A 23,789-nucleotide genomic window follows, 5' to 3' on the forward strand; every position below is an offset into this window, starting at 1 on the left:
CCATAGCATGTTAAAATGTAGTGAGATAAAGAAGAGAGACGATGTGTGAGGTGCAACTGCAACTGTAGTGTTGTAGGTGAGGCTCAATAAATAGACCATTTTCCTGAAAAAGCCATACATGATTGGCAGCTGTGCAGTAGCTTACATAGGTGAAAGGAAACTTGGCATAAGCAACCACATGGTCTTAATTTGAGAGAGAGTGAGAGTGCTATTTATTGAGCCTCACCTGCAATGCATCACCACAACACCTGCAATCAATAAATATACCATTTTCTTAACTTGGCATAAGCACACACACTCCAAACCCTACCCTATCCCTTCCTCCGTCGCCAACCTCCCCTACCTCAATTTTAACTCACCAAACTCCGTTTTCTCTCCATCACCCACACCAACGTCTCTGGCACACTCCCTCCCTCCCTCCCTCTCTTCTCTCCCCAACCTCCTCGGAATCTCCCTCGACGGCAACCGCATCTCCGGCACCATAGACGGCAACCGCATCTTCTATTTTCCTGGATCTGGGTCAATTTTTACAGGAGACACTTTGTTCATCTTATCAGGAAGTCCCAAGGAGGTTAGTTTAAATGCATTTCTCCTTTTTTTTTGTCCTTTTAAGGTTATGAATTCTCAAATTTAAAAAATATTCTTTGGGTTAAGATCTTCAACGATCCATGTTGCAGATGATGTGTTCTCATAAAAATCTTGTTGTTCCACCGCGGTTTATGTATGTGCATCTCTTCATTAAAGATTATACATTATTCTTTTCCAAGTTTAGTAATTTAGAAAATAAAAAATAAAACTACTTAACTTAAACAACATTATTATTATTCTAATAATCTTTTGCTATAATATTAAACCACATAAAATCAATTAAATTAAGATATTTAGTATTTAAAGATTGAAACTATAAAATTATAAATCTTTTAAAATTTAGAAACCAAAATTAGAATCCTAGGACCAAAACCATTACTAAACATAAAAATAATAATAATCGTATTAAATTAATTTGTATGTAGCTTGCTTTGCTTTCATTGATCTGGGAGACAGAGAGCTTTATCAGTGTATTCAAAAATTATTTTCTAAGCACTCTCATGTTTTTACTTTCCATTTTCTGTTTGTTTTCGTTCCTTAGAGAACAATCTAGTTGTTTTGCATAGTCAGAATTATTCTTTCCATTTCAATGAATCAGTTCTTAATCAAATAAAAAAAAATACGTGGATCCTCTTGTAAGAGATATCGTGAACATTTTATTTCATTTTACTCTAACACAAATTGAAATTTCAGATAATTCCAACACTACATCATAGTTTCATGTTTCTTCCAAAACTTTTTTAGATTTCACCTCTTTAACAGACCTACATTGTTGCCTGACTCCTCTCCAACTAATACCAATTTCTTTTGAGACAATTTCATGTCTGTTCTTTATTTTTTTACTTTTTTTAAAAAAATAGTTATATTTTTTTAACTTCATACTTTTATAATAACATAAATTAAGTAAGGTAATAATTATACGTTGATCACTGTTATTTTTTACATCAAATAAAAGAATGTAAATGTAAACCTCCAATACAGTACTTGGAATATAGAATACTGTTATTACAACCAAGTTAAATTTACCTAACAATCAAATTAAAAGATAAAAATAAAAATCAACTAACAAACAAAATTTTACAATCACATTAAAAAGATAAAAACATAAAAATATGTACTAGGATATATTATTTAAAAGTTATAATTAAATAATATTTTATTTATTATACCACATGTTAAGATATTTAATAAGGATATTAATTATTAAACATTAATTAAATATTCCAAAAATGATTTCAATGGAATATACATTATATGTTTATAAAAAGTAAACAATCATTTTAAATCTTTTTTTTTTCAAAAATTTTTTAGAAAGTGAATTATAATTTATACTTTGATTATAGTTGAATAACAATGATAGAAGAATTATAAATACGGATATTTTTAAATCAGTATGTTTCACATTTTGTCAATTTATTACAATGATATCAAAATTAATGTAAAAAAATATTTCATTTTTAATTTATATAAAAGTTTTGATATAACAAAAAAAAGGGAAAAAAAAGTTATGAAGTATATAATTCTACTTACCATAAATTCTTTGACATTTTTTAGGAGTTTTTGTTTTCTTAACTTGGATAAGATATCAAATGCTTTCATTTATATCTAATTCTTTGACATATATTTATTAACATAAAATGTCAACTCTTTATTTGAATTGTTTGTATTTTTATCATTTATAAAACAAATTATTACTAACTTTTATTTGAACTAACATTTTTAAAAAGAGAAAGTACGTCAAATAAGTTTCTAAACTTAAACTACTTCGTATCAATGTATTTTAAACGTATATTAATATTGTCAAAAGTTGTGAGAAAAGAAAGATCACATTAAGTATGAAAAGAAAAAAAGTAAGGTGACATTCAATGAAGTTGCCCAACTAGAAGCCTAATATATGTAAAAACCACCCACATACTCTCTATACTGTTTTCTTATATATTCAGTGCTCATGTGGAAAAAAACAATCATTTCATTTTTTTTAGTTCCATGTTTCGTTCGAAAGAATCGAATTATCCTTCCAAATTTGTGGGCCAATATATAGTTACAATAAATATTTTAATTATTTAATTATTTGAGTAATTTGTAACACGTTATTGTATTAAAAAATGTTAATTTTATATTTATATTTCATCTCTTTGAGATTTTAATTATTCATATGATTCAATTATATATATATATATATATATATATATATTAAAATTAATTTCGTGTTGAAATTTAAATTTCTTGAGAGTCTAGTTAAAGGCCACAACAAAAAGAAGTGATCTAAATTAAATTGTATTTAAAAGGTGAAACATTCTACCATGTTAGACTAATATTGGTACAAAGATTCTTCATCTTTTACTAAACACTTAACTGTCCCAGTTACACTTCATTTGTCTTCATATTATTATAAGATATTAATAAAAGTGAATATTAATATAAAAATTTAAATAATAATATTAATAATAAAATGATATGATTATAATAATAAATTAAAATTATTCAATAATAAATAAAGAAAAATAAAAATAAAAATAATATTAAAATTATTAAGATTTTTTTTTTCCTTTCTGTTCATATTAATAATAATTTTTCTTTTCATCTTTCCAATTTATAGGAAGTGAGAAAGAAAAAAGACGAGTTTAAATATTTAAATCCAATGGAGAAGCCAACAAGTAGATGTCTTATTTTAATGTATGCTTTAGACTGCTACTGCTTTAGTTAACATTTTACATTTTTTAGTGCAATTTGAATGGACCAACCACTTACGTACAATTTTGGAATATTAGTGTCCGTATAACCTGAAAAACGTGTTGGAGGTAATTGTTTTAAAAATTTATAACAACTTACTTAAAGTCTGATGTTTGATGATTTGATTGGAAATCATTTGGTTGGTTATTTCTTTGTGGCACAGAGACAAACATAGAAAGTAATAGAAGCTTGTATTTCTATTTCTGGTTGGTATCGTACTTAGGAGAATAAAAAAGAGAACAGTAGTAGGCACGTGCATCACACTGTGGAATCACTGCCCAACAACACAACGCAGTGAAGGGAAGCCGTAGGAAACGTAATAAAAATGGAAAGAAAAAATAGGGTTAGTGGCGGAAGCAACTTTTCACAAGTCATAATTCATCCACTTTAATGTTATTTCACAACAAAAAATAGGACATGTGATAAAATCTATTAAAATATTAAAATGTTAAAATCTAATTTAAATCAATATAAAAAAATTTAGATTTTGTTTTCTCTGTTGCTAATCTGAAGAGAGAAAATGCAATAATGTGATAAAATAATTGATTGTACGTTTAGGTATGCTGTGGTTGGCAAGAAACATGAAAGGGAAAAGGTAAAAGTGGGATCTTTTAAAAGCTTTTGGCACATACAGAGTAGAAAACAACAAAACTTAAACAAAAAAAGTAGGGTATGTGAAAAGTGATAGCTAACCATATTTGAGATGAAAGAGACACATAACAGAAGATGAAAGTGAGATCTGATAAAACTCACGGGACACATAATAAATCCCTTTTCTCTATTCCCTTTTCATCTTCTAGGGTTCTTTTCCCTATCACTCTATCTTGTAATTGAGAGTGAAAGAGAGCGCAAGTGTGGAATGTGAAGAGCGATTGCTTTGGATATATTTAATTTGTTATTAATTAATTTGTTTAATGCTTTGGATATATTTTCACTATAAGCTGAAATTAATGAATGAGTTAAGTTTTGGAAGTAGTTAGTCCAGAAGTTAACACTCAAGGTCTGTGAAATGTGTGTTTTGATGGTGATTGCAGCAACTGTGTTTGGCTAACTGTGGAGGTTGGAGCCGCTGGCACTGCAGAAGAATTGACGAGTTCCAACTTCCCATCTGGTATTTTTTTTTTTTATTTGCTTTGAAGTTGCTGGTTAGCTGCTGTTGATTCTTGGGTGTTCGGACCCAACATGTGTTTCTGGATTTGTGTTTGGATTGTTTTTATGAACATGCTTATATTCCTTAAATATGTATATATGATATGTGTTGTTTCATTTATGTTTTAGTTTTTTTTATGAACATAATTATGTTTTACATAAATGTTGATGGATTTGTGTTTTTATTTTTTTTAACATCGTTATATTTTACTTTTGCAGAAGTCTGTTTTTTATTGAAAAATATTGAAAAAATTATTGTTCTTTTATTTTTGTGTTTGTATGAATTTATTTTTGTGCATTATAATTATATTGATATGCAAATGATTCCGCGTATTATAACTAGTTATAAATTTATTTTTATGTATTATATTTAGTTATAATTTTATTTTTGTGTATTGTAATTAATTATGATGATAATCCCTAACCATAATAGTAAAACAAACCCTAATCTAACCAACAGTATATCCATATCTCTAATCGCAATCCTTATACTCACAGTATATTTACTAAAAAAAAATCTACTAATAAATATAATAATAATTATAAAAAAATAATAATTGACTGGTATAATTATTATAGTATCTTTTGGTCATTAAAAAAAATTCCCTTCGAGTTCCATCATTGCATTCTTTAGTTTTAGGTAATATAAACTCGGGAAGCCAGCATTAAAACATATGGTTTTAAAGACTTACAAATAATCAATTATTATTTTTTATTGAACTCACAAATAATCAGTTATATCAAGAGATAATAAATTATAGGGCTCAAAATATGTTTTTTCAAGTTCTAAACTTATGTGAAGTTATAATTGATTATTTTGTCTAAATCTTTTTTAACATCTTACAATATAATGGATTATGTAAAACTTTTTCAAAAACATAAATTTCATAAATAAGAAAACTATTAAATAAATATTAACTTTAGACTAAAATAATAATTTATTATTTAACTAAATTAAATATTATTTTACATACTAAAAAAATATTGGTATCTAAACTATTTTATATTATTAATAAAAATTTATAAATTAATTTCTAAATTAGTATCTAATTATTAGTTACCAAAATTTTAGCTACTTACTATATATTAAAAATTAGTTTATATTAATTTTTTAGAGACTAATTTAAAATCTAAAATATTAGTAGCTAAATCTTAGATAACTAATTTAGATATGAATTTATAAATTATTTTATAATTTTTTATTAAATAATAAAAACAACTTTAGATACAAATAGTTTTTTAATCTCTAAATTAATATTTAATTTAGTTAATATAGTGGATAATTATTTTTTATCTCTATGTTTAGTTTTTATTTAATGATTTTTTTTGTAGTTAAATAATTCGTTTAAGTTAAATATAATTGATTATATTGTTGTTTAAAACTGGGTTAATTAACAAAGAACATGATCTTAGAATTTATTAAGAAAAAATAGTTATTTTGGTAAGTAATTTCAAATATCTTCATTTTTTCTATATGTAAATTCTTATCCTTTTACTTGTACTCTAATAAAGGCAAACTTTATCATCGGGATTAAATTTAGAGATTATTTATATGATGTCTGTCTATTAATAATATTTATTATATAATTAAAATAAACAATTATTTCATATTAAACTACTAAATATATATCTTACCGCAATTGTTAAAAGAATGTAATATAATTATATATTTTTTTGTCTTTTAATTCTTAAATTTAATCATCTTAGTTTTAGTTTTATATATAAGAAAACTATTTGATAACTGTAAGAATATATGAATGAAATTAAAAGATGTCCATAAATATCTAAAGAATTTATGCTAATTACAATTAAATAGTGAAAAGTTTTTTTTTTATATCAAAACTTTTCTATGATTTAAATTAGCTAGATCAATTAAAAAAGATTATTTTTTTACATTAATTTTTATAGCATAGTAATATATTAGAAAAACATGAAAAGTATTGATTTAAAGATGTATATCTAGGATTACTATGTGAAGTGTTTATTATTGAATTATGATAATTTAAAGTATAGTTAACCTTCTAATAATTTCTTTTCAATATATCAAAGAAAGAAAAAGATATGGGGATTCACTGGTGCGCACAAATGTTAAAAAAAATAACGCACGTAATCGTAAATACAAGAGATAAGAATGCGACTATTTAACCGCATTCTTAAATGCCATTTATAAATGCGGATATGGTAAATAGGCGCATTCTTATTTAAAAAAAAAATTAAAACTCTAAACCCTAAACCTTGAGAAGGCAGCGCCGACAGACAAATAAGATAAACGAAAAAAATATATAAACCAATGGTAAAAAAGAAAGAGAATTCGAACAATGGCACGAAGAAGACAATGAAGGCTCGCAGAAGACGAGATGAAGCATGAGAGCAAAAACATAAGAGAAAACATAGCGTCAGAGAACCCTTCGCCAATACAAGAAAACAAACAAATAAATGAAACTAAAAAAATTGTATAAACCATGTGTGACGAATTATAAAAAAAAAATAATTGACTGGTATAATTATTAAAGTATCTTCCTTAAATTTGAATATTGCTTCCTTTTCATTTAGAATATATTGGGTGTTTTTTGTAAACAAATATGTGAGAGGCTTGGGATTGAACTGAAAAAGAGCCACATTCGACTTGTAAATTTGTGCTATAGATTTAGAATGAAAGTGATGATGCCTAAAATCTTAAGACAATTCTAGTTCGGACTTCTAAAAACTTCAACCTCAAACCTGAAGTTGAACTTATTTGCAAGCTTGAGTGTGGATGTGCAAATTCATCCTTAAGTGTGGATAACACTAGAAGGGCAAATAGGATACTTGAAAGACTAAAGTTCTGTCTTTCTTTAAAATTTATATTCGACATTCCTAAGTCATTTTTTGGCATATGTAAAAATGTTTGTTGTTCAATTCTTTCATACATAACACCAAAACAGTTCTTAGTGTCTTATTTGCTTGAATATTTTATGTTACAGCCTTTACATATTTGGTTCGGTGGTGGAGTAAAGGCAGAAGCAGCAACAACAGTAGGTGCGTAATCGAGATTGGGTAAAGCTGTAGATTTGAAATCGAGCTTCCAACCCTAACAGCTCCCCCGAACAAAATGCACCTCTCATCAATGGCACTTGCACTCTTCACACTTGCACTCTGGACCCTGTTTGTTTCCCTTCTCATCAACTCTGTCGTCCAAGACGAGATACCGGAGAGCGATATAGTAAAAAATTTGCCAGGACAACCAGCAGTGAATTTCAATCACTATGCTGGTTATATTAAGTTAAAACCAGATAAAGAGAAAGCATTATTTTACTGGTTTTTTGAAGCTGAAGATGATCCATCAAGTAAACCAATTGTACTTTGGCTTAATGGAGGTATTAATGAAGGTATGCATGGATCAAACCTTTTCTTCATTTTAATTCATTATATTTGTGGTGCTGTTGTTTTGTCCTATGTCTTTCCTGTGACCTAGTTACTGTTTGTTGAGTAGGACTTGGTTGCTCCTCAATTGCCTTTGGGGCAGCACAAGAGATTGGTCCACCAGGAAGAGCATATAAAATTTAACAAATTTTCTTGGAATAAAGGTAAGTAATCTCGTTGTAATTATTTTAAATTACTTATTTAATTAGTTGGAAGCATAATTTCGTTATCTTATCTTAATTTTTCAGTTGCCAACATCATATTTTTGGACTCACCTATTGGTGTTGGTTTTTCTTATACTAACAATTCCAAGGACTTAAGTGAGCTTGGTGATGAAGTGTCTGCTTCTGATAACTACAATTTTTTAGTTGGTTGGTTTAAAAAATTTCCAAACTTCAAATCCAACGAATTTTATATTGTAGGAGAGGGTTATGGAGGTAAGAAATCTCTAATTTTTTTTTTTGTTTTTAAATATTTAATTGTGAATAACCTGTATTTTAATGAATATTTTATTTAAATCACAGGACATTATGCTCCACAACTTGCTGACCTTATATATGAAAGAAATAAAAGAGGTCCTTACATCAATTTGAAGGGACTCATGGTAATTACCTATTATCTTTATAACTCTCTCTTTTTGCGACATAATAAATTTTCAAGTTATAAATTAAAAATGTTGGTATAAATTTTTCATTAAATTGACCAGTACTATTTTGATCAAAATTCAGATGGGAAATGCTGTGATAAATACGGTTACAGATGCGAAAGGGATATATGATTATGCCTGGAGCCATGGAATAATCTCAACACAAGTTTGGGATGGAATAAAAAGACACTGTAATTTCAGTAAAAAGAGACACACCAAAGAATGCAAAGTTAATATGGTAAAGTTTTTAGAATGTTATACGAATATTGACATTTTAAATATTTACTCACCGTTGTGTCTCGAAGACAAAGATTATGAAATACCAAATTCATCAAGACTTGTTGATGCTTCCCATGGTGTTAGCCAACATGTAAGTATTATATTATATTTGGGTAGCCTGTAGGTATTATAAATTCCTTTCAGCATGCATATAGATACGTGTTTTTGTTCTGTTGCATTTCAGGTTCTTTGGAATACATTAACATCATCGGGATACAATTATTGTCTAGATGATCATGTAAGAAAGTATTTCAACAAGAAGAATGTTCAGAGTGCAATCCATGCAAATGTAACTAATCTGCCTTATCCATTTACTGTTTGCAGGTAAATTACCCACATATTAATATTTTATTGTTTTTTATATAACTAATTTGATAAACTATAGTAATATGATTTGTTTTATGATGAAGCGATATAATTGAGAAATGGAATGACTCTCCAGAGACAGTGCTGCCACTAATTCAAAAGTTATTAAATGTTGGTTTACGTATTTGGATGTACAGGTATGCAATTAACTAATGGATTGTTTTCAATATATAGTTATGGTTATAATATTTTGACATGTAATTTTATGTGTATACAGTGGAGACTATGATGGTAGAGTTCCGATATTATCAACCAAATATAGTTTGGAAGAGTTGAAACTCAATGTAACGAAAGAGTGGAAAGCTTGGTTTGAAGGGGTAGAAGTGGCAGGGTGGGTGGAGGAGTATGAGGGAGGTCTTACTTTTGCCTCTGTTAGAGGTGCTGGCCACCAAGTTCCAATTTCTGCACCACAACCAGCACTTTCTCTCTTCTCCCATTTCCTCTCTTCTCAACCTCTTCCATTTTCTCGCTTCTAGTTCATTCTACTTGTATGTATATTATTGTACTGTTCTTCTGTATGTATATTATTGTAACTGTTCTTCTGTTAGATCAATGAAAAACAATTATTAATTCCCATACACTTTATTAGTTTAGTTTGGAAAAACCGTAGCTTCATAAAAGAAGCTCCCAATTCTATGTGATTGATGACTCTTTTCCTAGAAGTAAGTTTTTTTTTTCTTTAAAATAATTAATTTATTCTCAAGGTAAAAAATTTTAACACTTCATTTTTAAGTATTCCTCTTTTATTTAAAGTCTGCAGTGAATTTATATTAAGAAGAAAATAAATTATGAACGACAATAAAAATATTCGTAACTTACAAAAGGAATCTATATCTAAATGTCTTTGTAAATAATTTTATAATGTACAATCATTATAAGTATAGTTTAATGTAAAAAGTATTGGGTATTTCACAATTACAACGAATCATTTGTTTATGGAATCTTCCCCGTATGAGAGATATTAACTCAAATTCAACAACTGAGACAAAATTGTGTAGGTGAGCAGCAGCAGTGACTTCAAGAAGACACTGGCCGTCTTGGCTTTTTCTTTAGTGGGAGCAGCAGTGACTCAGAGAAGACACTAATATTCCAAAACTGTACTTTAATGGTAGGTGGTCCATTCAAACTGCACTAAAAAAATGTAAAACACAGTACACCTTTAGGTACAAAGAAAGACATTGAATAAGAGCATTTGGGTATGTTGTAGTAAAATTATTAATGGATGCATTTTTATTCAAATTAGGAATTCAATTTCTTCATATATTTGGCCAAATTATAAAAGTGAGATAGAAATAAAAAAAATGTTTTCAAAAGCAAGAAAAATTATTCTCCTAATGAGGAAGAATACAAGCATAAAAAGTATTCATTAAAATACTCTTTTAATAACACTTCTGCCAGAAATATTTAAAAAAGTCCTATAAAAACATAAAAAAAATCACTGTAAATTCATGGCCATAACTTTGATACCTCCATTAAAACAACAGACAGCAACATCTTCAGAAAATTCAGATCGAGTTTGCACCTTTCAATAAATCAAGAAAAGGTAGGTAAATTCAAGAAATAAATAAAGACAATTTATGCTTTAAAAGGAACCAGAAAACATGTATTCGACTTACTGTATTTCTTCGAAGATTTCAAACCGACAGAGTCCCATCTCCACTAACAAAAAGGAAATTTATGGAAAATAAGAATTTAGACTATATCCATTGATATTTTGGGGCAGTTGAACTACTTGAATTTGCTACCTTGTTGTCAAAAGCTTCCTAGCATCAAATGCAAAAGTCATGTCTGAAATGTAATCTTCATGGGCATTAAAAGAATTGCAACAAGGGCGTTCTCTGGTATCCCAAACCTACAATAAGGAAGATCTAAATGAAAGGAATCAAGAAAATACTAATAGTCTGACCTTTGCAGTGCTCTAAAAGATCAATATTGCAACTATCTCAGAACAGTAGTGTCGTGACTTTAAGCAGAATAGCTCTAAAAATAACATAAAATTAAAAATATACATGTATAAAATAAAAGAATCAATGATACAATATTCAAATAAGATATGATGTGGTGTGAGGTGCTGCAGAAAGAAAGGGATTGTGGTCAAATGGATATGACAGGATTGATAATTGACCTGGTATTTGCTACATTCGTAGGCTTTCAAATTAGTTGAGCAATACCAAGTAAGGTTTATCAATTTAAGGGCTGGGCAAAGATTGTTAAATATTTTAAAACAAGTGATCAATCTATTGCTACCATCCAGTATCATAGAAATGATTGGATATGTATGTAAAATTTTATTAATGCATATACAAAATAATCTGGAATTCAAATTAAATACAAATTCTGAGAAATTAAAATAAGAGCAGAAATATACCTTTGTACAAACAGACCTGCAAAACTCGGTGTGTGCATGAACTTCCAATTGCCTGAAAGAATAAATAACGAAATAATATTAATAATTGCAACAGAGGATTACATATTAGCAGCATCTATCAGTGAACAACAACCACACTCAGCAAACAAATAAAGTCAACATGCATGTGAGTTCACAAGTATCAAACAGAGTATCTAACAGATACAAAAACAAGGTTCAGACTTTATACCTCACAGGGACACTAACAGGGGGCTGTAACGATATTTGCAGCACACATAATCAATAAATATCATCAATTCAAACAAAAAAATAAAAAAAATTATAAATAATAAATAAATGTGTTATCTATGAAAGTTGCAACTCTAATAGCAACATACAGGTGGAGGTCACCGTCAATTAGACCCTTGGCTACTAGATTATCTTACGGATGAAAATCAATATCAAATGCAAGTTTCCCCAAATTTATCTCCATCCTTCACCTGTTTAGCAATGCAGTAGTAGATTAGGAAAAAGATCAACGAGATGGGAAGATAAAATCTTGAAAACTTGAGATTGTCTAAAGAAAAAAAAAAACAACACAAAAACTCATCTTTATATACGAAAACTGAAAAGCAAGTGAAAATGAGCATTTAGAGTTGTGAAGAACATACCTGCGCAAAGACTAAGTGAAGTGGCGAAGAAAAGAACCCAAATTTTGAAGTTTTAAGACGTCAAGAAGAAGGAAAATTAGGATTTGGAGTAGAAGAATGGATTAAGTATTATGTCCCCCATACATAAAGAAAAATAGTGATTTTTAAGAATAATTTTAAAAAATAACACCACAATAAATATTTAAATTAGATTTAGGAGATATGGTTTTATTTTAAATTAAATAAATATATTGTTATTTGATTTTATATCAAAGTAAAATGTGGATTAAATATTAAGAGAATATAATATTTTTAATTTTTCTTTTTTTTCTTATTAAATTAATATTTTATATTCCTAATTATATATATATATGTTTTGGATTGTTATATATTGGAAAAAAATGTTGATGAAAAAAAATGTTATATTCATAATAATGTATAAATATAAATGTTACGAACATATCGGGGCTACAAATAGAAAACGTTTGCCCAGCCGAAAAGACCCAAATTTTCTAGAATAGGTGGTGGAGATAGTATCACATGGGTGAGGAATAGTAAATCTGTTAAGCGGAGGAGCCCATTTTTTTTAGGGATGCTAGAACGGATATAAAATCAAATGTAATAAATAGTAACTATTGGGCTAGGCGGAGGAATCCATGCATTTTAGGGATGGTAGTGCAGATATAAAATCATTACCGGATCCCAATTTTCAGTAACTCCAAACACTACATAACCACTAATGCTCATAAAAAAACCTTAATTTTTACCTCTAGAAGCCAAACAATATTTCGACAACGTAACTCACTTCTCCACCATTGCCTGATATGAATGAAGAAGATGAACAGTATCAAACAAACTTCAACAGGGTGCCTTTTTTCAAATACATGGTCAAGGTCAGTTTTGGGATTTTTTAAATTGTGGGAGGCAGGAGAAAAAACGTAGGGGTGCAGGAAGAAGAAGCCTATATTATGGAAATCATATACCATCATACTCTTTAATAGTTTAGTGGTTATTCTATTAATACTTAAATTTATATTATTATTTTATAATTTACTACATACAAAATTATATAAATTATATTAGTAAATTCTTACAATTTTTCATTGTAATAAAAAGTTCATTCAAATATTTATTTTATTTTAATTTTTGCAATAAATATTACACAATATAATTCTATTTTCGACATTTACAAAAATAATAATAACCTTTTTTCAGACATATACCATCCTTATATCTTTATAGACTGCAACATATACTTCAGGGCCTAAGCTACATTTCAATTTATTACAATCTGGTAGGGAATCGCTTTGCACTTTTATTGATTGTGCAGTGACAGTTTCTACCATTATTGATCCTATGAAAGAAAAAAGTTGAGAACTTTTAGACAAATATCTTTAAAAAAAAATCAACATAGAAGGAATATGGTGAACCAGAGTTATTATTATTATTATTATTATTATTATTATTATTATTATTATTATATATATATTTTGGATTGTTATATATTGAAACAAATGTTGATGGAAATTACTATAAAAACAAAAGTTGTGATTGTAGAAAAAATATCACTCTCTATTTTAAAAATAAAATGTATATATTGTATTAATGTCCTAATAATTATATCTAAATTAAGAATAAAATTCATTGTTTTGAATTAAAATGAAAAAGGTGTCATTTTGATTCATTAATAGGAAAATATTCCTAGATTGGTCAAAGCAAATTGCATTTCTCTACTTATTTTTTTGTTGTTTCATAATAATTTATAAAAATAGGATGTTGCACATCAATAACATACGAAATTATAACTTGTTATAAATTTATTTTTATATATTATATTTAGTTATAATTTTATTTTTGTGTATTGTAATTAATTATGATGATAATCTCAATCTTTAAAGGAAATCCTAACCATAATAGTAAAACAAACCCTAATCTAACCATCAACATATCCACATCTCTAATAGCAATCATTATACTCACAATATATTTACTAAAAAAAAAACATAAGTAAATTCAACATTTCTTACGAATATTACCTACATCCGTAAATAATTTTAGTATTACCTACGAATATTATCTACAAATCTGAATCAATATGTATATTCAGCATTATCTATATATTATTACTCACAAATTTCTAATTGTATGTAAATTTTACATTATCTACGAATTTTACCGACCAATCTATATTAAAAAATAAATTTAATATTATTATCAACATAAATATTTTTATTAACAATATTAATATCATTAAAAATATAAATAATCTTAATATTTTTAAATTTTTTAATAATATTATTCATATTAATTATATACATAATATTAAAAATATTATTATAAAATAAATAATTATAAAATCATAACTAATATCATAAATAATAATAGTAAAAATATTAATCATAACTAATAGGTAAGTATAAACTATAAAATTAATAATATCTAATAATATTATTATTAATTTAAATAATAGTAGAATATGATATTAAATATATTAATAATGTAATAGTGTTTATATTATTAATTATGTTAATATTAAATAATCTACTAATAAATATAATAATTATAAAACAATAATAATTAACTGGTATAGTTATTAAAGTATTTTTTTCATTACAACAAATTTCCCTTTGAGTTCCATCACATTCTTTAGTTTTAGGTAATATAAACTCGGAAGTCAGCATTAGAACATATGATTTTAAAGACTTACAAATAATCAGTTATTACTTTTTTATTGAACTAACAAATAATCAGTTATATCAAGAGATAATAAATTATATGGCTCAAAATATGTTTTTTCAAGTTCTAAACTTATGTGAAGTTATAATTGATTATTTTGTCTAAAAAATATTTTAACATCTTACAATATAATGATTATGTAAAACTTTTTCAAAAACTTAAATACAAAAATTATTAAATAAATATTAATTTCAGAGAGTAAAATAATAATCTATTATTTAACTAAATTAAATACTATTTTACAAACTAAAAAAATCATTGGTATCTAAACTAGTTTCTATTATTAATAAAAATTTATAAATTAATTTATAAATTGGTATCTAACTATTAGCTACCAAGATTTTAGTTATTTACTACTTTATATTATAAATTAGTTTATATTAGTTTTTTAGAGACTAATTTAAAATCTAAAATATTAGTAGCTAAAACTTAGCTATTTTAAATATCAATTTATAAATCATTTTATAATTTTTTATAAATAATAAAAATAATTTTAGAAATAAATAATTTTTTAATCTATAAATTAATATTTAATTTAGTTAATATAGTGGCTAATTATTTGTTATCTTTAAGTTTAATTTTGATTTAATGATTTTCATGAAATAATTCTTTTAAGTTAAATATGATTGACTATATTGTTGTTTAAATATGAGTTAATTAACAAAGAACATGGTATTAGTTTTTATTAAGAAAAAATAGTTATTTTGGTAAGTAATTTCAAATATCTTATTTTATCTATGTCTAAATTCTTATCCTTTTACTTGTACTCAAATAAAGACAAACTTTATCATCGGCATTAAATTTAGAGATTATCTATATATAATGTCTTTATCTACTTAATAATATTTATTATATAATTAAAATAAACAATTATTTCATATTAAACTACTAAATATATATATCTTATCGGAATTGTTAAAACACTACAAAAAAAAATCGCTAGTTACATATAATTTTGTACATAGGGATCTGGATCCGTATGTAAAATGGACATTACATATGGATTCTGATCCGCATGTAACTCCAATATTACATACAGATTCTAATCCGTATGTAATTCCAACATTACATACGAATTCTGATCCGTATGTAACGTAAGTATTACATACGAATTCTTATATACGGATAATAATCCGTATGTAATGAAAAATTAAAAAATTATTACATATGGATATAATTCGTATAATCCGTATGTAATTCATATGGATATATTTGTATCTAATGATTTTTTAATTTTTAATTTTTAATTTTTAAAAAAAATTTAAATATGGATTTAATTCGTATGTAAGTTTTATTTTAGAATAGATTACATACGGATGTACATTATATAGAATTTAATTGAAAATAAAAATTCTTACATACGAATTTAATCCGTTATTCGTATGTAAACTATTACAAATTTAATTAATTAAAAAAATAAAAATAAGGAGCTAACGTATTTTATGTTATTTTACTAAAATTAAAAAATAATAAAATTGAAAAAGAAGAAGCAATAAAAAATAAAAAATATTAAAAATAGAAATAAAAATACAAGCGATCTTAACGTGTGTTAGATATAAATTCATTTAATTTTATATTTTATTTTGATTATTTACAAGTTAATTAATTAATTACTTAAAGTAATTAAATATTTTTTTAAATTATAATAATAAATTATATTTAATAAAAATAATCAGATAAAGAATTTTAAAAATAAATAACATAAAAAATTAAATGTGATTCATGTTATTTGATTAAAATTAGAAAACAAAATAATTGAAAAAAAAAACAATAAAAAATTAAGAATAGGTTGAATTTGAACCCGAGCCACTTGAGTTCAGATCTCCACTCAGCCCACCTTCACTTCCATAAAGTAATTTATTTATTTTTATTTTGACTATTTAAAATTAATATATTGAATTACTTAAATTAATTGAATATTTATTTAAATTATATTAATAAATTATATTCAATTACAAATAACCAAATAAACAATGTTAAAAATTAATAACATAAAAAAATTCAATGTGATTATCTTATTTGACTAAAATTAAAAAAAAAAAATTGTAAGTGGTGCTAATAACAAATTATATTTTGTATTGAACCAGAACACTAGGCTCAGTGAGTGTTGACATCGGCGCCTGTGTCAAGGTCAGGTCAAGGCTCAAACTTATTAGGTTTTTTCAAAATTAGGTCTTCATATTTTTCATGCGCCGTCTCTTCTTCATTTTCCGCAGCCGTGTGCAGTGGCAGAGGTAGCGCGAAGACGGAGGCAGCGCGAGCAGCGTGTGCGGTGGAGCGCAGTGGCGGAGGCAGCGAATTACGCAAGCGACGGCGGCGAAACGCAGCGCTAGCGGAGGCGATACAAAGCGCGGGCAGCGGCGGAAAAACGGCGCGACAGAGGCACAGGTTAGGGTTTCTGGGTTTCAAATTAGGATTTTATTGGATTTAGGGCTTTTTTTTGTTTTTGGGCCGCGTCATGGATTGCGGAGGCCCATGGATCGTCCGATCCAGCCCTTCGATCGCCGGATCGCTCCGATCCGGTGAGACTCCGATCCCACCTCCGATCCAGCTCGTTTTTGCCTAAAGAGATCGCCCCACAACCTTTTTTAGAAAACGTGGGTCTTTTCAGCTGGGCAAGAGTTTGCTATTTGTTGCCCCGATATGTTCGTAACATTCTATTTTTATAAATTATTATGAAACAACAAAACAAGTAGAGAAATACAATTCCTTTGACCAGTCTAGTTATATTTTCTTATTAATGAATCAAAATGCCACCTTTTTCATATTAATCCAAAACAATAAGTTTTATTCTTAATCTAGATACAGTTATTAGCACATTAATACAATACATACATGTTATTTTTAAAATAAATAGTGATATTTTTATAGTATATATATTACCACCACAACTTCTGTTTTTATAATAGTTTCCATCAACATTTTTATCAGTATATAACAATAAAAACATATATATATATATAAAATATTCATTTAGTAAGAAAGAAAAAAGAAAAAAAATTATATTCTCTTAATATCTAATCCACATTTTACTTTGATATAAAGTCAACTAACAATATTTTTATTTAATTTAAAACAAAACCATATCTCATAAATCTAATTTAAATATTTATTGTGGTGTTATTTTTAAAAATTATTCTTAAAAGTCACTATTTTCTTTATGTATGAGGGACATAATACTTAAACCATTCTTCTACTCCAAACCCTAATTTTCCTTCAGCAAGGTCTTCTTGACGTCTTAAAACTTCAAAATTTGGGTTCTTTTCTTTGCCACTTCACCTCGTTTTTGTGTTGTTGTTTTTTTTTCTTTAGACAATCTCAAGTTTCCGAGATCCTATCTTCCCACCTGGTTAATCTTTTTCCTAATGTACTACTGCATTGCTAAACAGGTGAAGGATGGAGATAAATTTGGGAAAACTTGCATTTGATATTGATTTTCATCCGTCAGATAATCTTGTGGCCACGGGTCTAATTGACGGTGACGTCCACTTGTATGTTGCTATTAGAGTTGCAGCTTTCATAGTTAACACATAATTTATTATTTATAATGTTTTTTTTTTTTGCATTGATGATAATTATTGATTATGTGTGCTGCAGATATCGTTACAGCCCTGACAGTGTCCCTGTGAGGTATAAAGTCTGAACCTTGTTTTTGTATATGTTTGATACTCTGTTTGATACTTGTGAACTCACATACATGTTGACTTTATTTGTTTGCTGAGTGTGGTTGTTGTTACCTGATAGATGCTGCTAATATGTAATCCTCTGTTGCAATTATTAATATTATTTCGTTATTTATTCTTTCAGGCAATTGGAAGTTCATGCACACACCGAGTCTTGCAGGGCTGTTCGATTCATCAATGGTGGACGTGGTAATGCTGTTTATTTTCGTGGTTGTGTATGATTTCTGTGAGTTTGAGTTTAAAATGTTTATGGTTATGTTTGTCTTTTAGTGCTATTAACGGGTTCTCCAGATTGCTCTATACTGGCTACGGATGTGGAGACTGGATCTACAATTACCCGTATTGATAATGCTCATGAGTGAGTAGATTTACTGCAATTACACATTTGTTGTGATTTGGGTTATGGAGAATCACTAGTATCCTCATTGCCTTAGAATTTGTATTTGCTTTTTGTTGTGATATAGGGCTGCAGTAAATAGATTGATAAACTTGACCGAGTCAACTGTTGCCTCTGGAGATGATGAGGGTTGTATAAAGGTATATGTTTGCTTTTATTTCAATTTCTCAGAATTTGTATTTTATTTGAATTTCAGATTATTTTACATAGATATCCAATCATTTCTATGATAGTGCATGGTAGCAATATATTGAACACTTGTTTTAAAATTTAACAATCTTTGCCCAGCTCTTAAATTGATAAACCTTACTTAGTATTGCTCAACTAATTTGAAAGCCTACGAATGTAGCAAATACCAGGTCAATTATCAATCCTGTCATATCCATTTGACCACAATCCCTTTCTTTCTGCAGCACCCCACACCACATCATACCTTATTTGAATATTGTATCATTGATTCTTTTATTTTATACATGTACATTTTTAACTTTATGTTATTTTTAGTGCTATTCTGCTTAAAGCACTACTTTTCTGAAGATAGTTGCAATATTGATCTTTTAGAGTATTGGGAAGGTCAGATTGTTAGTATTTTCTCAATGTCTTTCATTTACCCCTTCCTTGTTGTAGGTTTGGGATACCAGAGAACGCTCTTGTTGCAATTCTTTTAATGCCCATGAAGATTACATTTCGGACATGACTTTTGCATCTGATGCTAGGAAACTTTTGACAACAAGGTAGCAAATTCATGTAGTTCACCTGCCCCAAAATATCAATGGATATAGTCTTAACTTAATGCTTATTTTCCATAAATTTCCTTTTTGTTAGTGGAGACGGGACTCTTTCTGTTTGCAATCTTCGAAGAAATACAGTAAGTTGAATACGTGTTTTCTGCTTCCTTTAAAAGCATACATTCTCTTTATTTATTTCATGAATTTTAACCACCCTTTCATGATTTGTTTTGAAAGGTGCAAACTCGATCTGAATTCTCTGAAGATGAGTTGCTGTCTGTTGTTTTAATGAAGGTATCAAAGTCATGGCCCATGAATTTGCAGTGAATTCTTATGCTTTTATACGAATTTTTTTAAATATTTTTGTCTTTCTTTGTACTGAAAGGTGTACTGTGTTTGACACTAACCTCTTAAATGATCACATGACTGATGTTTACATTTTTTGGCTGGGGTGACCAGAATGGTAGGAAAGTTGTGTGCGGCTCACAAACTGGAATCATTCTGTTGTATTCATGGGGATGCTTCAAGGATTGTAGGTATATGACGTGGAATGTGTCTGAATTAAATGATCAAAATGTTGTTTCTGGAGGAGAGGCTGAGAGGCCTTAATTGGATGTTTTCCTTAGCTTGTATTTGTTGTTGTACTGATGTTCTAACTAGTTGGTTTCAATTCCAGTGATCGATTTATTGATCTCTCTTCCAACTCTATTGATGCAATGTTGAAGGTGAATCAACAACATAACACAGATATTTCAGCCTTAGTAGATTTTTTTATTATTCTTATCATTCTTAGATGTTGTAATAAACTTTCTTTGATGTTATTCTTAGGTTGATGAAGATAGAATTATTACTGGATCAGAGAATGGAATGATCAAGTGAGTCTTTTGCTATTGGAGAGCATTTTATCTCTTTTATGAATTGTACTTTAATCTTTTATTTCTTGTGTTCTCGGTTTCAATTATATTGGTGTTATTTTTTTCAGCTTGGTCGGGATATTACCCAACAGAGTCATCCAGCCAATAGCTGAACACTCAGATTGTCCTATTGAGTGTCTTGGTAACATATTGTCTCTTCAACTCTTAGCATTTAATATGACTGGTTCAGCTTGCATGTGAAAACTATTGTTTTAAGCCTCAATTTTTTCATAAGTTTTTCTGTCCTTAGCATGGATTTGGTAGTTTTTCATTGCAAGGTGATTTTGAGACTTCATCCATGATTTCAGTGGATTTGGTAGTTCTCATTATTACACGCTTGAGCATTAATTAGCTTGAATTTTTTTTTGTATGTTTTGATATCCTTTTCTTATTCTTGGCTTCTTATAAGCTTCACTTATAATTTCTTTGGTCTTGTAGCATTCTCTCATGATAGGAAGTTCCTCGGAAGCATCGCACATGATCAAATGTTAAAGGTACGCACTTCTCTGTTATAATTCCTTAAGATCTAATGAAAATTTTCCTCTTCACATTTATACTAGGCAGTCATTATCATGATTGACATAAACCTGTCCTCTCTGATTTTACTCAGACTTCCTAACATTTGTATGAAGAAATGTTGCCTCAAATATAAAGGGGTATCTCAGGTGTTTAGGATTTTTGAGTAAAATCAGTTCGTTGGATTGCTTTTTTGAATGGTAGATTTTAGCAGTATCTCTAGCAGTCTGGATTAATTGGGATTGTGTGCAATATAGTTTATGACATTTAAATATATAAGTTAAATCAGTTAATTCATCAGATGGTCGGCAGAGCATTAAAAAGAATAAAGAACATATATGTATTTTAACATACTTGTTGGATGAGTTTGCAACGATTTGGCTTAAAATATGGTCTCCCAAACTGAGTCATCTCTGTTAATAATGATAGAAGGTGGGTAATTATAAAAAATGTAAACAATTGATTGTATGTGTGTCTGTATTTTACTATAATTTTATCGCTTATAGAAATTGTTGTCTGAACATCCTCGATTGTCCTTTTGTGCAGCTATGGGATTTGGATAGTATACTACAAGATACCGTAAACACACAAACAAATGAAACTGGAGTTGTTGATAGTGATAGTGATGGTGATGAAATGGAACTAGATAAGGATTCTTCAAAGTTGAGTAAAGGTAAGAGATGATTTACGATGAATGTGAATGTTATAGATGTCCATCCACTAAAGAGTAAAGTCATGTTACGATTTTATTTTTAGAAGGCTATGTGTATGTTGTGCTTCAATTTGTGTAGGAAACTTTGTTACAGGGAACAAGAGAAAGAATGCAAATAATGAGCAAGCTGGTTCGAACAACTTCTTTGCCGATATATAGGAGAGATTTGAATGCAACTTTGTAGAAGATGAAGTACCAGAAGTCTGGCAAATGAACGAAATGTTGGACACATCCAATGTTGTGCCTGCTATCAAATCAGTAGTTATGACTGTGCTGTGGTTTCAAGAAATTTAAATTAAAGCATGAAAAGCAAGGTTATAAATTTCAATTCAAGAGATAGATTACTTTCTGTGTTGGGTTGAGTTATTAACACTGTCTCCTTACAAAAAGTTCAAAGATTAAATTAATGAAATGTGTTTTTAAATCTAATTGTTAAATGAAGTTCTTCAAGTGAAGGATTGTAAATTAATTGAAGCTTGAAATGATAAATAAAGAATATAAAGAAATAGATTAAGTGACCATATAAAGAATTTAAATTTGTTGGAAATCATAGTATTTGGGATTTTCATAGCATTCTAAGTGAGCAAATTTCTCATCTTTAAGCTTGAGGGGTAATTACTTCTCTTAGGTCTTGTATGAAAAGTTCACTAGTAGCAAATCAAGATATTTTAGTAGGATATATTGTGTGTTAAGATTTTTTTCATAGTTTTCATAGATGGCTATGATAAAACATGCCAATTGTGTGTATTATTTGTTTAGGGTTTAGGTTAACCCTAGCTTTTTTTAATTATTTAATTTGCAAATACAAAATACAGCTAACACTGATATGTTTTTTAATTATTTAATTTGCAAAAATTATAAAATAGGAAACGGAAAACGTGAGATACACAAATGGACGTCTAAGTTTAAATAAAATAAATAGTTATGAGGAAACGGAAAACGTGAGATACACAAATAGACAAGACATCAGATTTTAGTTATATAGACCAGTAAAACATATAAGATAGTGTAAAAATTCCTTATGAAGATAAAAAAGAGGTTAATTTAATTAAAAAATTATTATTAATGAATTATTATAATAATTATATCAATGAGAAATAGTGCTGAATGTCCTATTTTTTATGACAATAAAAAACTGAGTATAATTTAAAAAATTGGTATAATGATTATTGTAGTGAAAAATAATTACCTAAATCTAAAAAGTATAATCAAATATATAAATAATAGTTATGAAAATAATTTATTTCTTTATTAACTGTTATAATTATATAATAAAAATACTATTCAATTTTTCATTACTGTTTATAGTTAATAGTTTAATATGGATTATAAAAATAAAAAAGTTGGTTATTTACGAAAGTTAAAATTGTTAAAGAAATATGTAAAATCAAATTACCACTGAAAAAAAAAACATACTAGGTAAGATGTTTTAGGTAGAAACTCTTGTTCTGAATTAAGCTGATTGGTGCTTAACAAGTTATATATAATTTTGTTGGATTTGATATTGTATTTTTTTTTTCAAAACGTAATAATTATAATAGCAAAATATGTTTTCAGAATAATTAGAATTGAAAAAAATTACATTTATGATGTTATATTATATAATTAATTATATTTATTCTATTACAATGTAAATATAAATATTAATAGTTAATAATAAAAATTAATTATATAATATATATAATATATAATTAGTGTAGTGATTATACCTGTAAATATAATAAATTATTGATTCTATAATCTGCTATGTGTTTATCTATTATTTAAATAAATAATCCATTATATAATAATTATTTTATTATATTTATGTATATAATTGATTATACGTTTTGATTAATTAATCTATTAGTGTTTTCTTTTTAGAAATGTGTGCAATTATATCAAGAAAAAAACATTTGCCTCGTTTTCTGTTATTAATTAATTTTTATTATTTAACTTTTGTG

General features: G+C 27.4%; 1 protein-coding gene and 1 pseudogene across 10 annotated transcripts; both read left to right on the forward strand.

Moving 5' to 3' along the window:
• The first annotated feature begins 241 nt into the window (after window positions 1–241).
• On the forward strand, window positions 242–9,739 carry LOC137838244 (serine carboxypeptidase-like 35; annotated as a pseudogene).
• A 7,160-nt stretch (window positions 9,740–16,899) lies between these two features.
• Window positions 16,900–22,275, forward strand: LOC137838819 (WD repeat-containing protein 55-like). 10 transcript variants are annotated; one of them, XM_068648198.1, is made up of 17 exons: window positions 16,900–17,026; window positions 17,113–17,284; window positions 18,286–18,387; window positions 18,494–18,526; window positions 18,704–18,768; window positions 18,850–18,937; window positions 19,044–19,116; window positions 19,604–19,710; window positions 19,802–19,844; window positions 19,942–19,998; window positions 20,164–20,240; window positions 20,381–20,429; window positions 20,533–20,579; window positions 20,687–20,760; window positions 21,057–21,112; window positions 21,681–21,807; window positions 21,926–22,275. In XM_068648198.1, the coding sequence occupies exons 3-17, from the start codon at window positions 18,293–18,295 to the stop codon at window positions 22,003–22,005; spliced, it is 1,071 nt and encodes a 356-aa protein (XP_068504299.1). In that variant the 5' UTR covers window positions 16,900–17,026; window positions 17,113–17,284; window positions 18,286–18,292; the 3' UTR covers window positions 22,006–22,275. The 10 variants fall into 10 exon arrangements, with proteins under 10 accessions (XP_068504299.1, XP_068464992.1, XP_068462744.1 ...); XM_068608891.1 differs by having other exon boundaries at window positions 21,941–22,275; XM_068606643.1 differs by having other exon boundaries at window positions 18,704–18,765.
• Window positions 22,276–23,789: the final 1,514 nt, after the last annotated feature.

This window comes from Phaseolus vulgaris, chromosome 11 (assembly GCF_000499845.2).
Source record: "Phaseolus vulgaris cultivar G19833 chromosome 11, P. vulgaris v2.0, whole genome shotgun sequence".
Taxonomy (NCBI): Eukaryota; Viridiplantae; Streptophyta; class Magnoliopsida; order Fabales; family Fabaceae; genus Phaseolus; species Phaseolus vulgaris.